The 16,143-nt window shown below is 39.6% G+C and overlaps 6 protein-coding genes across 11 annotated transcripts in view; 4 read left to right on the forward strand and 2 right to left on the reverse strand.

Annotated features, from left to right (window-relative positions):
• The window catches only part of LOC144067368 (uncharacterized), a 155,556-nt gene that overhangs the window by 131,557 nt on the left and 7,856 nt on the right, over positions 1 to 16,143 (forward strand). The window lies entirely within an intron of this gene.
• On the reverse strand, positions 287 to 10,397 carry zc3h12ab (zinc finger CCCH-type containing 12Ab). Of its 4 annotated transcripts, none has more exons than XM_077591058.1 (7): positions 10,152 to 10,397; positions 8,056 to 8,141; positions 4,612 to 5,050; positions 2,820 to 2,959; positions 2,255 to 2,489; positions 2,089 to 2,189; positions 287 to 1,394 (listed from the first exon to the last, which is right to left on the reverse strand). In XM_077591058.1, the coding sequence occupies exons 3-7, from the start codon at positions 4,914 to 4,916 to the stop codon at positions 745 to 747; spliced, it is 1,431 nt and encodes a 476-aa protein (XP_077447184.1). In that variant the 5' UTR covers positions 4,917 to 5,050; positions 8,056 to 8,141; positions 10,152 to 10,397; the 3' UTR covers positions 287 to 744. The 4 variants fall into 4 exon arrangements, with proteins under 4 accessions (XP_077447184.1, XP_077447185.1, XP_077447183.1 ...); XM_077591059.1 differs by having other exon boundaries at positions 10,048 to 10,397; XM_077591057.1 differs by lacking the exons at positions 8,056 to 8,141; positions 10,152 to 10,397 and adding an exon at positions 5,899 to 6,038 and having other exon boundaries at positions 4,612 to 5,046.
• oscp1a (organic solute carrier partner 1a) lies at positions 6,741 to 9,506 on the forward strand. Its single transcript, XM_077591065.1, has 11 exons — positions 6,741 to 6,961; positions 7,026 to 7,061; positions 7,128 to 7,282; positions 7,384 to 7,551; positions 7,625 to 7,705; positions 7,777 to 7,880; positions 8,588 to 8,716; positions 8,797 to 8,842; positions 8,952 to 9,103; positions 9,175 to 9,232; positions 9,293 to 9,506. Exons 1-11 carry the CDS (start codon positions 6,847 to 6,849, stop codon positions 9,419 to 9,421), a joined length of 1,173 nt encoding a protein of 390 aa, XP_077447191.1. The 5' UTR covers positions 6,741 to 6,846; the 3' UTR covers positions 9,422 to 9,506.
• On the forward strand, positions 9,800 to 10,877 carry lsm10 (LSM10, U7 small nuclear RNA associated). Of its 2 annotated transcripts, none has more exons than XM_077591076.1 (2): positions 9,800 to 9,910; positions 10,093 to 10,877. In XM_077591076.1, exon 2 carries the CDS (start codon positions 10,114 to 10,116, stop codon positions 10,483 to 10,485), a length of 372 nt encoding a protein of 123 aa, XP_077447202.1. In that variant the 5' UTR covers positions 9,800 to 9,910; positions 10,093 to 10,113; the 3' UTR covers positions 10,486 to 10,877. The 2 variants fall into 2 exon arrangements, with proteins under 2 accessions (XP_077447202.1, XP_077447203.1); XM_077591077.1 differs by having other exon boundaries at positions 9,805 to 9,910; positions 10,108 to 10,877.
• On the reverse strand, positions 10,844 to 13,455 carry LOC144067371 (uncharacterized). Of its 2 annotated transcripts, none has more exons than XM_077591078.1 (5): positions 12,716 to 13,455; positions 12,532 to 12,595; positions 11,595 to 11,665; positions 11,374 to 11,485; positions 10,844 to 11,273 (listed from the first exon to the last, which is right to left on the reverse strand). In XM_077591078.1, exons 1-4 carry the CDS (start codon positions 12,867 to 12,869, stop codon positions 11,415 to 11,417), a joined length of 360 nt encoding a protein of 119 aa, XP_077447204.1. In that variant the 5' UTR covers positions 12,870 to 13,455; the 3' UTR covers positions 10,844 to 11,273; positions 11,374 to 11,414. The 2 variants fall into 2 exon arrangements, with proteins under 2 accessions (XP_077447204.1, XP_077447205.1); XM_077591079.1 differs by having other exon boundaries at positions 10,844 to 11,292.
• eva1bb (eva-1 homolog Bb (C. elegans)) lies at positions 12,711 to 16,111 on the forward strand. Its single transcript, XM_077591069.1, has 3 exons — positions 12,711 to 12,942; positions 14,514 to 14,642; positions 15,424 to 16,111. Exons 2-3 carry the CDS (start codon positions 14,576 to 14,578, stop codon positions 15,855 to 15,857), a joined length of 501 nt encoding a protein of 166 aa, XP_077447195.1. The 5' UTR covers positions 12,711 to 12,942; positions 14,514 to 14,575; the 3' UTR covers positions 15,858 to 16,111.

Here is a 16,143-nt window from a genome sequence, read left to right on the forward strand (position 1 = left end):
TGCCTTGCCAATGTTGACATTTCATAAAAAATGGAGTGAACAAACATGAGTTGAGACAAACATTTGTACAGTGTCATTCATTGTCTTTTTAATGATTCATATATGTACTATAATACTGTAGTGTTTCCGCCGCAGCCTCGCCTTCCTGTTGTAACACAATCATCCAGCAGGTGGAGACATTGACAAAATAATCCATGACCTAATTCAACATGAAAAAACACAAAACAAAACAATAAACAGTAGTTTACAGTATGTTGAGCAACAAGCCCAATTCCCTAAGAAACCATAAAAATGCAATTGCACAATAATGCGAGTTCTTTAAAGCACAATAGACATTTGCATCAACCCCATTGCCAAAAACAGTTTAACAAGTTCAACTTGTTTTGCAAATCCCTTCCATAAGTCTTTGTTATTTTAAAAAAATATATCATGGCATAAATCGAAGTATAATAAAAATGCAAGTCTCACCCATTATCTATGAAGACAAGAACAAAATATTTTTACTTGTGCACACACGCAGACAGGAAGAACCTCCTTCCGTGCAATATTTGCATATAATGCAGCAGTGTAGGTCCCATTTTCTTGCGCAAAAAATAACTTCTACGTCAGACCAGCCAAACAACTAAAATTAAGTCTCACATGGGTTGGGCTTTAGCAACTTATTCCATTGGTTAGCGCTCCCATCTTGACCTTTTGCTTGTTTTTACGTGGTGAACTGCAATTTTGCGTCCCCAAACAAAGTTTTTACATCTTATTGTGACTCTCCAGCCAAATTTTCTGCGCCAACTTGACGGGGTCTACCAGTTGGGGGTACATGTCCATGACGGCGTCCACCACTTTAGCGCTGAAGGTGGCTAGCAACTTCGTACGTGCCGCCTTTCGCTTCTCCCGGTAGGCCGTTTCGGCGCCGGGTCGCTCTAGTCGCCTGGGGTTGTGGCCGGAACAGTCTTGAGAAGTTCTAAAAAACGCAGAGTCCTGCGGACGGCAGAAACACGGCGGTGCGCTCCGGGGATGGCAATGCAGACTGGAACGAAAACCACTAGATGTTTGTGTGAAGCTGTTAGGGTCCGTGGATGGAATTTCCATAGACCCCATGCCAGAATCTAGTTGTTTATGAGAGCCGTGATCTGAAGATGTCAAACTGTTCCTCTTCTTCTGGTTGGAGCACTGATTCACTTTGTCTTTCTTCGAGGAGCTTTTCTCGAGTCCGAGAGACAATTTCCTCACTCCTTCTTCTGCCTGGACCAGGTTTTCGACCAGACTTTTGGAGGATTTGGGATTAGCGAATGAGAGCTTGGCTTTCCCTCGAAGTTCGTCGGCCAGCAGGCAGTTGGGCTGCTTTGCTCGCTCGGGGTGGAAGAATTTACATTTCAGGCCAAAGGTGCATTTTTTCCCTGGTAAATGAATACAAGTGGAGTGTTGGTTTCAAAATGGTGGACAAACCGTATTTTCTCGCATATTAGCCGCCTTCACGTATAAGCCGTAAGTTAAAATTGCCGTAAAATGGTTGAATTTTACAATTTCTCTCGTATAAGACGGCCCCCGATTCACAATTTTACACAAAATTTGTTCATGCTTTTAATAGGGAGTACAAATGTGTCACTTTGAAGGGAAAATTATCGCACGTGGTATTTCTAAGATATTGTATAAATCGATTGCTGGATTGCACATTCCCAAAGGGTGTTGTTGCACGTAGACAAATTCAAAAAGGAAGTCATGTGAGCAGTACAACCAGGAAGTGTGACCGTAGCGGTCTGGTTTGTTATGGTGGCGCCCTGAGCGAGCAATGTCAGGCACAATAAGTGAGTTTTTACACGTTTTATGCATAATACGGTTAATTTTTGTCATGAATTTCATACATAAACGTCAAAATTAATTTTGTTTAGCGTTTTATCTGTTTATCTTTTCTCAATTTTGAAATAAATGACCGTTATTGTTTTGCATTATGACGTTTGTTCTTTGTCACCTTGCAGTTTCGTGCATTTCAAGTCTAATTTGTGCACATATGAGCCGTACCCTGGATTCAGTTATCGTTTATTTGAGCGAGAAATACGGTAAGTAAAACTTTGACTTTGGAAATCTACTCACCGTAAGGACAGGGCGTTTTTTTGGTCGTCTTGGGAAACCAACGCAAGAAGTTCTCCAAGTTTGGGCCGTCTCGGCCCAGCGGATCACAGGGAACCATAAACCTGGAAATGGGGAAATAATAGTCTTAGTTTTTAAGTATAATACGCTAAGCACTTTTGTTTACTACCTGTCATTAACGAAGGAGTACATAAGCAGCCTCTCGTTGATACACCGCTTCCACTCGGGCTTGTCCACTTGCAGGTCGCGGTACATGTCGTTGGAGACGATGACGCCGCCGGTTTCGAAGGCTAGCTGCACGATGAACATGTCGTCGTTGCACACCACCCGCTTTCTGTCCACCCAGCGTGACGGCGTGAACGTCAGGAACTTCTTCTTTTCCAAAACGTCCAAAATGTTCTGATCTGTGGCCAACACGAAGCAAATGACAAGGTGAATCAGCTTGTAAATCAATTTCCAAGAAAGTACTCAATACATACCTGTCAACCTCTGCCGATAACTGCCCTTATAAATGATTATGATTCCCCTTACAAACCCCCCAAAAACCTTACAAACACCGTACGACTCGTACGAGTCGTACGGTGTTTGTAAGGGTTTTGGGGGGTTTGTAAGGGGAATCATAATCATTTATAAGGGCAGTTATCGGCAGAGGTTGACAGGTATGTCAATACCCGCAGAACAACAACTGGTTTGTTCAGCCTCTGATCCAAAAATGATGTGACAATGTTTTTTACCTGAAATTGGTACGTCGGGTCTGGGTTGCTCTTTCCGCCAGGAGGGAACAAAAACGGTGATGCTTGCGTGGCCTCGATCCAAGAAGAAGTCCACGGCTAACTGTATTCCCTTGCAAGAGAATATTTCCTTGTTCCCGTGGCTGAAGAGAGAAAAAAAAATAAAAAAAATTGGAACACCAAATAGCGATTGGTTAGGGCATACTCCATTTTGTGTCTAAGTGGTGACCAGTTTCAAAATATGAACAAAAAAAATCTGTTTTTTTATATTTATGTAGTGTCAACCACCTGACCTAAACCCTATCCAAAACAACAATTGAAAATGAAGACACTACAATTACTGGGAAAATGACTTCCCGCAAGCTAACCTTTTACCCATACTGCAACATAAATGTTATTTTAGATTCTCATAATATGGCTAACATCCACCCCCTGACTTAAACCCTATTATAACAAAATGGGTTATTATTAATCATATTGGCAAGAAGTATGATTTTAAAATAGATGTTATTGGCTGAAAAAAATAAGTTAAAGCCGGTATTGCCAAAAATGACATTTTAGAAGGCAGACGAGACAGTAAAATGCCGTCAGGCTGGTTTTTGGTGAATCTGAGCTTGAATTTGCATATTCAAGATACAAATCTCTGATGTGCACAGGCATGCCTGACACACACACACACACACAAACACACACACACGTGTGCCAAAAATTCAATAGGCTAAAACCATTAAAAGGTCAAACAGGCAAGCATGCAGTCATCATTATTGAGGTTGTGTATATGCAAATTAAAAGCTGAACTCTTGTGAATTTTCTAATTAAACTCTTGTACGGAAACGGTGGAAGATTGCACAATGGTTATTTTCTGATGGGAATTTAGTTGACATATTTAATTACACACAGTGCGTTCGCTTCAATTATCGTTTTATTGCTGTTTTGACTAATTTTAGGATGCAGTATCGAAAATGAAAACGGGTTTTATGTATGAATTAAAGTTTTTTTTCTATACTAATATCCGTGTTTTTTAAATGAGTTGAAAAATCCTGCCTAGTTTCTAATAAAATTGAATAATTTTTAGAAGGCTGTGAAATGTTATTCTTTTAAGGCTGTTTTGCACTATTGTTTGACTGCTAGATTAAGAACATAATCTCACTTCGTCACATTTTCAAACTAAAGAAGCTACATTTTTATAAGAAAACCAAAAATATTTAAACAAATTATAAAAGCCTAACATGTGAAAACTTTTGACAAAATCAATTTCATAATTTTCTGTTATCATTTTAATCAAAATAAGATGAAACTGCTGTAATTGTTTTCATGTATATTGCATATAAGCATCCAATCAACTTCATTTCCTATCCCCGTCAATGTCAACTAATGATTTAAATAAAGCTACCTACATTCAAAGACCTTTTCTCCTCTTAAAACAAACATTTTCTGATGTAACACTGGCTAATAAGAGTTTAGAAAATGAGCACTAGCTTTCCCATTTGCTATAACACATGAATATTAATGCTAGTACATGTATTTTCAAATATTTGAATGCAAAAAGTCCTATTTGCATACCTGTCAACCTCTGCCGATAACTGCCCTTATAAATGATTATGATTCCCCTTACAAACCCCCCAAAAACCTTACAAACACCGTACGACTCGTACGAGTCGTACGGTGTTTGTAAGGTTTTTGGGGGGTTTGTAAGGGGAATCATAATCATTTATAAGGGCAGTTATCGGCAGAGGTTGACAGGTATGTATTTGTATAGATACTAGTTTTGAAATAAAAATGACGACGTTGTCACCTCATGGCCACGTTACTCCCATCGATGACGACGGGCCTGAGAGCATCTTCAACCCCGCCGCCCTTCTCGCTCCTCTCAGCCGTCGGCATCGTCACGGTGGTCTCGGCGCTCCGGGGGGGGTTGGTGATCAGCACCGACACGGTGGTGACGGGCGCCCACTCGGTCCTGGCGTCCGCGTTCATCCGAACCAGCTCCGCCAGAACCTTGTCCGTGTCGGGACCGTATTTCTCCAGTCCGGCTTGGACCTGCGCCTCGGGATAGCCCAGTTTGCAGAAGTAGTCCAGTTTAGAGGGGTCGCGTTCCATGGCGTCGCAGGGAGAAACGCACCACCAGACCCATCTGCTTGGATTGCGCTCTGATTTAGTAGGCAGCCAACTCCGCTGATAGGAAATTTAACGACATCCCTTTCGATGGTGCGGCCTCTTCATGTTCCACCTATCGGGAATGACAACACAATCTTTATTCCCACCACAAATTAAAGCATACATCCCATTTGGGACTAGAAAATGACTTTTTTTTCAACAAATTTGATCCTGGTTTGGATTGTGGTTGCGCTAAAGTCAGCGGAATTACGCATATCCATCTATGAGGTGAATTAAACAGTCATAAAATGAATTTATGATCGATTAATTCATCTAATTTAGTACCAACAATCGTGGTTCAGTGATGATGCCCGACTTCATTGAATTAAAAAAAAATAGATTAATTGCAAAATGATTCTTAGCTCATTTTAACAGCAATTTAAGCTTTTAACTGTGTTGAACCCAATTAGTACTGCCAATAACTGTTTCATTCCCATTGACGGCATTAATCTTTTTCAAAATGGAAAAATAATGAATGAACACTGACATCCAGTTTTCCCAGATGAAATGCATTCATCAATCAAACTGAAAAAGAAAACGATCCAACAAATAAAAATACATTTTGATGACAAAAAACAATGAATACCTTTCGTCCCCAGCTATTGTGCATTAATATGTCAACAAGATCAAAAAATATTAAGCCCATGATTCATTTATAAATAAAGTGCAGTTCCTCGTCCATTATAATAATAATGTAGTCTTTCCTCCAGGAAGTTGATGTGATTTACTTCTTCTAACTTGACTTTACTATAAATGGATGAAATATTTTAAGTATATTACTGCACAAAATTGTACTCTATTGCAGTCAATGAAGTTATTTAAAGATAATGCAAATATTGTCCAATCATTTTCTGTTGCGTTTTAATGCAATTTCTGGGTTTTGGTTGCAGTCTTGACATGGCATTAAAAAAAAGAAAAAGCAGACCTACCTCAGGCAAAAAACTAACAAAAAAAGTAGCCTATACGAACTCGTGGGACAGTTTTTTCTCCACTTGAAACGCCATTAATGCTCCTTCTTCGAAGTCGAAAGCGAATTTAACTCCTTTGATTTGACTTGCTTGACTTCATAAACGAAAGATATGAGCGCTTCTGACTCGTTTCTGCTCTCTAGCGAGAGAAAAGAGAACTGCACTTTCAGTGCGCGTCACTTGTGACGTCATTTAGCCTCGACACCGCTTGAATTGAATTGAATGGATTTGTTGTCATTATACAAGTGGAATGAGGACCAAGTGCACTATTGTTAATGACCTAAAAGTAATAATTGCACTTTTAATCTGTTTTATCCTTTGTGGATGTTCTTATTTGGAAAAAATATATAATTTGGACAAAATCCACACCAATATTTCTTGTCGAGTTTAATTCTTATACAAACACTCTTCAATATGAATAAGAAAAACATATTTATATTGCAACATCTCAGCAAAGTTTCCTTAGGTTATATGTAGAGTATACCTCTTATTTTAGTTTATTATATCAATATTTTTGTCTTCAGTATTTTTCTTGGACTTTATTGCATGGCCTTTTATTTTTTGCATTTAGCGGTTGTGATTGTTTACTTTTTGAAAAGTTCAATGAGTGCCATCAAAGGGTTAAAACAATCATAATGCATGAAAAAAGGATTAAACCCAGAGTCTTAAGTCAAATCTTTAACTTTGACATTATTAATGCAACATTAGTGTTGTCATTTTTTTTATTTTTTAAGCACGTGTCCCGCTCAAGCATCCAGAGGATATTACCGCGTTTGTCTCGTAGCCAATGAGGATGAGCGTGAGCAGGTCTGATCCTCTTCCTGACCACCTGTCGCCTCTTAGCTTTTCCCACAAGCCTCTACGCAAAAACATTCTCCGGAGTCCAATTCGCCACGAGCGTCAAAATGTCCACGACCACTCTCCCCCTGGTTTTCATAAACCTCGGAGGCGAGATGCTGTACATCCTAGACCAGCGTCTACGATCTCAAAACGCTTGCGAAGACAAATCCTCGGTCAAAGGTCAGTTCGCCAATTCTCCCTCCAAATAAGCCGCATTTTTTACTGCAAGTTGTTTCTCTCAAAGCCGCTGTGGCGTGGTCGGAAAAGGACAGAAAAAGAGGTACGCCAACCACATATTCACGGACGAGCTCGGCTTAAACCGACGAGTGTGCTTTAACGTCAACAGTGATGAACGATATCATCGGAACCATGTATAGTAAAGGATTCATGGACGAACTCCTCAAGCCTCAGCTGCTGTATTCGCACAGAACCATGAAAGTTGTGCTAACTCGCTTAGCGCATGTTTCTATTATGAAGCTCAATCCGGTTAGCATGGACAAGGTAGGTAAATCTTGTGGTATATTCAATTGAAAAGTACTGACAAATCATTGTACTTTGGATTTTTTTGCACATTTTTAACTATGTCCTACTTTTGTAAACAGCTCTACGAGTTAATGTTAATGGCCTTCAAGTACCAAGTTTTCCACTGTCCTCGTCCTAAAGACCTGCTGCTCATCTCCTACAATCACATCGACAGCATCCGCCAATACGTCAAAGACACTCCCGCCATTCTAAACAAAGTGGATGAAACTCACAGGAAAGTCATCGAGGTACACATCAACCTCAGCCACTCATTTGAGACTGTCCTCAAACATTCTAAACGTCCCATTCTTTTCCATTCAGGTCTACTCGTCTCTAACCGAGGGCCAATTCCAGCTTCTCCGCCAAACGCTGCTCGCATTCTTACAAGACACGCACATCCGTGTGAGTTCCTCGTTATCTGCGGCCATCGAGTCTTGTCAAATCTCATTTCTGACACGTTTCTTAAAAACCAGGTGTCCATTTTCCTGAAAAACAGAATCCAAAACCCTAACGGGCGTTTCGTCATGTCCACCTCAGGCCCGGTTCCTCACGGAATGGACGTTCCTGGGATCATTAGGTGACCACGTTTTTTTATATATTTTTTATATTCAATTTTATAATGTGTTGCACCGATACTAGCATCCAATTCATCAAAGTAATCAATCATCCTTTTACGGTGATTTGAAATGAGTTTGTCACTAGGAGACATCCGATACATTTGACAAGTTGAAAGTGTATGAGTAAACTCTTACCTCAGAAACATTCACTGTGTATGGCAATGAGTTTATCGTGAGTAGATGTCCAATCCATTTGACGGGGCAGGGTGGCAGGGAATGAGCTGTAATAGAAATGATTTTAGAGTCAGGTGGCTATGCAGTAATTTACTATCACGAGAAACAAAATGGACTTTAAAAAAAATACGTGGCATTGGAAGGACAAAAAATGGTGTTGGTGCAACATTAGTTATATTTTAAGTCAAATTCATAGTTTGTGGCAATAATTCTATTCCATAAATTAACATCCCAAAACTAGAGAACCATATTACTGCCAGATAAAAAAAGGCTAGTACCATAAATGGCTAGTGCTATGAGTACATGTTAGTTATCACAATTTTACATTGTCCACTGTTAGTTACATTTTTACATGAAATGATCCCAATTCTGTTTTGACATGATGCTACTGTGTAAAAATGTCATCACTAGGAGTGATACTGTAGGTTATTTATTTTTTTGTGGCAGCAATACGCTTCTGTAAAGAAACCCCATCTCCATCTTGTCTTTGTAGAAATTTTGACAATAAGGGACGAGAAACACGTCGCTACCGGTTCCCATCTGGTGGAAATTACTGTCACCCCATCAAGGATGCATCATTTGGCCTTCACGGAGAGCGAGTCATCAAACTTGGCGTGAACATGTCATTCACCAAATATCATAGTTCATATTTTCACGCAATGAGCATATTAATAATAATACTGTCTTTTGTTATCAAAAAAGGTATTGCATCGATCATCAAGAATCATCCAAAGTTCCCAAAATGGAGGTATATTGCAAACATGAAACACTTGAACTTATTGACCGCCGTTGATGATTGGACGCCAGAAAGTTCAAAACCATCTAGTTATCAATCTGTGTTTTTTTGTGTTTACAAGCTACAGGCATCTAGCATTAGCAATCCACTAGCTAAAGAAGAACTCAATCTTTTGGCCCGATTGATGGGAACAGTAGAAGTTCAGAACATTCCTGGTTCCGAAACTGGCTTTCACTTCAATTTACTCGTTTTGGCCCAAGATGAAGATGCAGAGTAAGTGACGTGGTTGTTTGACTCCTAGCAAAAATAAAAATCTAACTTGTAGCATATACTTTGTTTGCTAGCGGTGCTTCAGGTGGACCCGAGGAGTCGTTCGAGGTTTTGAACATTCAACCCCTGCAGGTAAACACGCACACATTTCCTGATTTTTTTTTGTCAAAATTAACTGTATTTTTGTTTCAGGATGAAAATTCTGCAGCTCAACTAGCTCAAATCGCTGGAGTTTTCGCAGAACAAGAGACGCCAGAAGATGTGAAGATCGACAAAGGGGATGAGCTGCTAGCAATGATGGATGATCTCATGTCAATGTAGTCAAATGTGATTGTAACACACCTGACACTGTTCTAAAAATAGATAATAATTGACACAAATAAAGACTTTTCTTAAAAAATATATATTTCTTAATTGAAACTAAACTTTCATTTTTTGTGCTAAAGATTCAATAAAACAAAAAAAGTATTTTTCCTGCCACAGCAACTTAATTTTATTATTATTTATTTTATAATATAATATATATTATAATAAATATATAATACAATATAATAAAATAATATAATAACATTATATTATATATTTATTATACTATATTATATTTTGTATTGTCGTTCAGGAAAATAAAAAGCATTAAAAAATAATTTACTATTTCAAAACAAAAGGTAGCGTTTTAGCTGTGTTGTTTTCCGAGGACGTTGTCGCTTTCGAATGACGTCAAATTAGCATTATCCGGAAGTAAATGCAAAATACGTGCAAAGGTTTCCCGTGTTTTTTATCAAATGGATTAAAACGCAAAACTAAAAACAGGTAAACGTTTTATTTTCTTGATAAAAGCGTTTTGATGTAGCAGTCAGTTTAATTGAATTATTCCGACTTAAGTTGTACTACTAGCCCCTTTACAAATACGTATTATTGAAGAAAGAGTGACGTCAAATGTCACTCACCTGCAAGATTTCAGATGCTAATGATCATATTCTTGCATCTAAAAGCTCTACATCCTGCAGAAAAGCATGACGTCCGAAGGTTTCAAAAGCATCAGTGAACGCACCATCATCGAGAACAGCATGGTGATCCTGCTGCAGGGTCTTCAGGGCCAAGTGACTACAGTAGACCTGAGGAACGAGAGCACGGCCCGGGGCCGCGTGGTCAACGTGGACGCCTTCATGAACGTCCGCCTGGAGGACGTGCTGTATCGTGACTGGCGGGGAAGCCTGGTTCGGCTGCAGGATCTCTTCATCACGGGCAGGAACATCCGCTACGTGCACATCCCAGACCATGTGGACATCATGAAGACCATAGAGGGAGAGCTCAAGAAGATTCACCGGGTTAGGAATTTTGGTAGCGAAGGGGGAGGCAGGAAAGAGTTCAAAAAGAGAGTCTAGTGACTTGAATAGTAGGACTTTTTTTTAACTCATTTTCAACCATTGACGGCGATAGACGTCCGATCCGTTTTAATGGGAGGGGCTGGCAGTCAAGCGGATTGAATATGTATCCTCTTCAATAGTAGTGCAGGAGTTACATTTTCCATTGGAGGCAAATAAAACGTATAATTAAAATCATTAAATGTATCTTATATGTACTTATTGCGCACTATGTGGTCAATTGAGCCTATACCAGGTGATAAACGCTGCCCTCTAGTGTTCATCTAGGGCGAATACTTTGAAACGTATTTACCTACAAATGTCTTATATAGAAATGCAAATAATTACAATATATGTATATTATGTCCCTTGTGTATTTTTTTATTTCAAATAAAAACATTTATTAGACAATCTCCAAGTATATTTCAACATTTCCTCAGTATTTATACCTTTATCTATTTTGTTCTTTTTACAAAACAAACTGTTTCTTTTCTATTGATTTCAAACTTCAACACATGAAGCAAATATTTCCTTGAATTTTATCTAAATCATTATTTATATTTAAATGTAAGTTAATATTTATCCATTTTAGTTGTATCATAATCTAAAAAAAAATTCACATGATAGTATACATAATTGTCTAATTGAATACATTACGGCATTTCTTGGTAAAATTATACATTCAATTTTATTCCCTTTTTTATATTTTCATCCCTTATTTTTCCTGGAAACCGCCGTCTCCCGACACTCAATCAAGAACGGGAATGTGAGGAATTTTATTCCCACTGGCTGTCGGGAAGAGGGCAGGCCTGAAAAACACCAGTGCAGCTGTGACACATCCACACGTGTCATTTTCAACTTTAGGGAATGTCCCTAGCGTCACTCCTGGCTGTTTACTTCGAAACTAACCTTGAGATTGTTCAGATGACCACAGGCCGCATAATGACCGCTTACGTGGGAAGGCGCGCCGCATCCACCGCTTCGCTCGCCTCGGAATAGAACTTGTCGCAGGCTCGGTGCTCTAAGCACAATAAGAAACACACATGACGAAAGTACATGGTTAGAAACTCTTCATTTTCAGGAGGAAGATCTGTTTAGTTTTTCGGCCAGAACGACAGACTTTCATTTACCGTGGTGAAAAATAATCCTGGTTCTGTAACCAGCAACAAAAAAATGTTTGTTTTCTTTCACCTTTAGCACCCTAAGAGAAAGCAAGGGAAGACAAACAAAACATCTTTACATTGTGAAGGTAAAGCCATTGACGCGGATCAAGTACGCCCTGATTCTTTAGGTGGAAAAGGGAAAATAAGAGAGGGGAGGGGGAAAACAATCCAAATGTATTTATTTTGAAGGTATAAGCCAAGGGTGTCAGGCTCGGGTTGGTTCGCGGGCCGCTTTAACGTCAACTCGATTTCACGAGGGCCGAACCATTTTAGATATAATATTTAGATTTTTTTTACTAAATGAATTAAAATAACTGGATTAAAAGCCCTGAATATGCAGTTTTTATAGATCTAAAACAATGTTTATTTTGGCTTTTTAAAAATATATTTTTAGATTTTACAAAATGATTTGTGAACTAAAAACAAAGAAAATATGGATTAAAAAATAGCAATTATCGATTTAAAAGGGGGAAAATCAGGAAATTTAATATACATCTATACTCTTCATTTTAATTTGATCCTAAAACTGAAAGTCGGCACTCACGATTTACTTTCCTGGGCCACACAAAATGATGCGGCGGGCCAGATTTGGCCCCCGGGCCGCCACTTTGACACCCGTGGTATAAGGAGTAAAAACAACAAAGAATCACTATGTTGGCAATCAGATTTTTGGGGTGGAAAAGAGGAGTGGCAACCGTTTACAATGACCCTTAGGTGGAAAAGGGGGAAAAAAGTCATGTCTTTTTGTTTTATAATTCTAGCCACAAACAATTTAGATGATTTATTTGGCTGGAAAAAGTATCCAGTAAAAGTTTGAAACTATTCCATTCCAAGACTAAAATGAAGCCCCTTCTGCTTTTGCACTTCTTCAATTTCCCCCCAAATTTGAATCATGGAACACCACCTGTCCACCCGCGCCGCCGCTTCTCTCCATAATGCATTCTGGGATTCCGCAGCTTCCCCACTCCCTAAGTCCATTAAAATACAAAGAGCTCAATTAATCCGCCAGCCCCAAAGCGGGGCCCGCTGCCCATATGGGCCGACAAACTATTTCCTGTCCCACCCTCCGGGTTCTCCGGCGAACAGACCTGCGGTGTGTTTTGCCAGAGGACACATCACCTCACCCCGGTCAAATGTGGTCGCGGGAAACGCGGGAGGGCGGAGGAAGCCTGTGTGGACGGGTGTCCTCCCACTGGGGATGATGAGGGAGTGGATTTTTTGGGACTCTTGCAGAAGAAACATCTCCGCTTTCCTGCCTGTCGCTGCTTTTTCTGCGAGGGAACAATGACATCTTATGTGGAATTCATTGTAGAAGGTGAGTCATTTTGTCAAAATTTTATTTGCACATTCGTGTTTAACTCAGTAATTTAAGTGCTTATGAAAACAGGAAAACTTGTGTTCTGTGTTTTGGGATTTTATCTTAAACGGAAATATCCAGGCAGGAAATGTGGGAGTTGGTTTTACGGGCTCAGATAAACAGCTTCTGATAGAAGTTGAGGGGAGACGTTAGACTGGAATTTTGGTTGTTTCATTGGTTTGGCTAAAGTGCTATAAATAAAAAAAAATGCACATTTTTTTTCTCAGTCTGGGATTTGTGTAAAGCGCTTCCCGTTTGGAGTACCGCCAACTGCTCGCTTGTGCCATTTGGTGTAAAAATATCCTTGATGAGAGAAGAAAACCCCAAAAATTTGTTACAGGAGAATTTATCTTGCAAGACTTTTTTTAAAAAAATTTTAAATCAGTCTTTCACAAAAAAATGTGTTTTGAAAGCTAATGATGATGCGCAGGTCTGTAAAGAATGCGCTCCTTCCAAGTCAGGAAGTCGGACTATTCAAAATGGCTTCCTGAATGTATGCCCTGTTTTCAAATACTAACTCCAAGCATTATCTCATCGTAATGGACGTGCAAGATGATTAAAAAAGATCAACAGGTAGCTCAAGTCTAACTAGGGTGTGGGAGTAGACTACTCTTACAAAATAAAATGAATGTAGCACTTGGCCTCATGGTGACTATGGTAAGAGAGTAGGATAGACTGGTGTTTACAGTAAAATAATTCAGAATGTTATGATACAGCAAGGTTCAAGATATCCTTAAAATCGGGAATCGAATTCCAGAATGAGAAAAAAAATCTAAGACTTGCATGAAATCACGAGTCGGTGAAACTAAATTAAGACGGAAACAAGACAGGCATGTCTGAAATCAGGTATCACTGAGATTAGAGTCAAAATAAACATTTTTGGTAGTCAAGACCGAGATTGGACTTTTTAGCGATCAAGTCAAGACTTTTGGGACTCAAATCCAAAACTTCCATAATTTCTCCCAAACCAAGACCAGTCTCCCCAGTCGTGAAAACCGCAGAAGACTGTTGGCAGGGGTCTGCCAAGAGTCATGGGGATAAGGATCAGGATTGGTGGAGAGAGACCGAGTGAGCTGCCTGATAGCAACAACTGCAACATGTCTAGAATTTGCCTGTCCCTGGAGATAAAATGCAATAGGGTCAAAGTTTCAGTTCCCATGTTCTGTCTGTTATTTCAATGACGTGGGCATGGTGGGGAACTGGGAAATCATGTTTACATTGAACTTAACTGCAAACGTGGGACAAATGAGTGGCGGTATTTACATTATTCCCCCAATTTGTTGCTGGGAAAAGCCATTAAATCCACTACTTCTGAAACCATGCGAGAGCCATCATGTCACTGTCCCTGTGTGAAACAAGACCTAAAGTGTGGTTGTTCCACACCGGAAACTGGAAATGAGCCCCCTCGGGCACTTGTGTCGTAAATATAAACACCCCCATTAGTTGAGGCCAAACATAAAGCAGACATTCCTTATTTGAATGCAAAGAGTGGAAGGTTGTAAATTTTGGCGTGTGCTTTTATCTGACAGGAATACAGTGATAACGAAAATTCTGGAGATGTAAGAAAGTTCCAAGTGGAAGCTGAACCAAGATGGAGCCAATTAGGAAAGACATGGAGCTGCTTAGTAATAGCATGGCAACGTATGCTCACATCAAAGGTAAGCTTAGATGGAACAAAAAATACTTATCTCGTTTGTTGCCGATAGGTGTCCAATCCATTTTGGAATGTGAAGGTTCGGCAGCAATCAGACTCCCGTCTCAAAAACTTTCACATAGAATGGAAAAATGTCACTTGGCACTGGGATTGCTATAGGATGAATAATAATGAATATACGCCCCCTCAGAAACTTTCACTGAAACAAGTTTTATGATGAAAATAGAATTTCTCAAAAATACATGTTAAAAATAATAATTTTGAGACAAAAAAAAGCATCCAAGGTAGCTTTTTACATGAAATAATTTAGATTCTATATAGACCATAAAAATCACTGAAAAATGACACATGACATAAATATTTGAAGTAATATTGAGCATTGTGGGAAAATATATATATTAAAGAATACCCAAAAACTAAATGTCAAACAAAGCTATTCTGAATGATTAAAAGGTAAATTTGTCAAGTTAAATGTAACAGAAATGTACGTACTTACTCATTTGCACACCACTAGGGGAAGCCTTACCACAAGTGGCCCTTTGAGAATCGATGAGTTAACTCATTGACATCAAATGAGTTAATTTTCTGGAGTATGAATCAGAATGAAGTATGAATCAAAGAGCTTCCTCTATAGGTGGAAAAGGGAAAACAAGAGGTTGGATGAGAACATAGTGGAGTTTGGCACCTCAATTTCCCAAATGGAAAAGAGAAAACAAGCACAATTAGAGGAAAAATAAATTAAATCTCAATTGATGTCACATTTTATTTCCAATTTGCCTTCTCAGCCAACCCAGAGAGCTTCGCTCTCTACTTCATGATGGGCGTCTGTTTCGGACTCCTCATGGCGTTGTGCCTGCTGGTGGGGGGAATCACCTGCAGGTCACGCCGTCGCCGCCGCATCTGCAAACTCGCGCCGTCCCCCGAAAGACGGAAACTGAAGGAGTCTTGCGAGGGGGACGGAGACGAAGAGGAGCGAGTGGATGAAGAGAGCGGAGCAGATGAAGAAAGCGGGAAAATGAGTGTGGCGCAGACGGACGAACGCAGCACGCGTTCCAACGGGACCCTCAAGAGCTTCGACGTGTTCGATTCGGTGGAGGAACTGGAGAAGGCTCGCCGACTAGAGGAGAGGGAACGTATCGTCAGGGAGATCTGGAGGAACGGCCAGCCCGATATTTTGGTCACTGGGACCGGAACTATTGGGCGGGTCCATTACCACTAGAACACCAGAACATGAGTCATATGTTGTCAATGGAATTCTTACCTTCTGCTTTTCAAGTCAACGCAATCTCTTGCCTTTGTTGACTAAACTAAGACTGTGTCAAAGTCTGTTACAGTTCGTATAAACATATACATGCTTTTATTTTGAAAGGAAGAGCAATAATTTAAGAATGTTCCGTGGTTATATTAACCATAATCTACATCACTGTCGTGTAATCAAATGTGTGGTCGTAATAAAGCTATGTTTGGTTTGTACATTTCTTGATTCATTTTGCTTATTATTTGTA

Source organism: Stigmatopora argus, chromosome 21 (assembly GCF_051989625.1).
Source record: "Stigmatopora argus isolate UIUO_Sarg chromosome 21, RoL_Sarg_1.0, whole genome shotgun sequence".
Taxonomy (NCBI): domain Eukaryota; kingdom Metazoa; phylum Chordata; class Actinopteri; order Syngnathiformes; family Syngnathidae; genus Stigmatopora; species Stigmatopora argus.

Bases quoted from the DNA above. Each gene is read 5' to 3' on its own strand.
- zc3h12ab (XM_077591058.1), bottom strand. From the start codon at position 4,916: ATGGAACGCGACCCCTCTAAACTGGACTACTTCTGCAAACTGGGCTAT. The intron at 2,490-2,819 runs GTAAAAAACATT...TGTTGGCCACAG, and splicing joins ACCCGACGTACCAATTTCAG to ATCAGAACATTTTGGACGTT. The intron at 1,395-2,088 runs GTGAGTAGATTT...TTCATTTACCAG, and splicing joins AAAAACGCCCTGTCCTTACG to GGAAAAAATGCACCTTTGGC.
- oscp1a (XM_077591065.1), top strand. From the start codon at position 6,847: ATGTCCACGACCACTCTCCCCCTGGTTTTCATAAACCTCGGAGGCGAG. The intron at 7,283-7,383 runs GTAGGTAAATCT...TTTTGTAAACAG, and splicing joins ATCCGGTTAGCATGGACAAG to CTCTACGAGTTAATGTTAAT. The intron at 7,706-7,776 runs GTGAGTTCCTCG...CTTAAAAACCAG, and splicing joins TACAAGACACGCACATCCGT to GTGTCCATTTTCCTGAAAAA.
- lsm10 (XM_077591076.1), top strand. From the start codon at position 10,114: ATGACGTCCGAAGGTTTCAAAAGCATCAGTGAACGCACCATCATCGAG.
- LOC144067371 (XM_077591078.1), bottom strand. From the start codon at position 12,869: ATGTTTCTTCTGCAAGAGTCCCAAAAAATCCACTCCCTCATCATCCCC. The intron at 11,666-12,531 runs GTGGTGTTCCAT...GCTTTCTCTTAG, and splicing joins GCGGCGGCGCGGGTGGACAG to GGTGCTAAAGGTGAAAGAAA. The intron at 11,486-11,594 runs GTAAATGAAAGT...TATTGTGCTTAG, and splicing joins CAGGATTATTTTTCACCACG to AGCACCGAGCCTGCGACAAG.
- eva1bb (XM_077591069.1), top strand. From the start codon at position 14,576: ATGGAGCCAATTAGGAAAGACATGGAGCTGCTTAGTAATAGCATGGCA. The intron at 14,643-15,423 runs GTAAGCTTAGAT...TTGCCTTCTCAG, and splicing joins AACGTATGCTCACATCAAAG to CCAACCCAGAGAGCTTCGCT.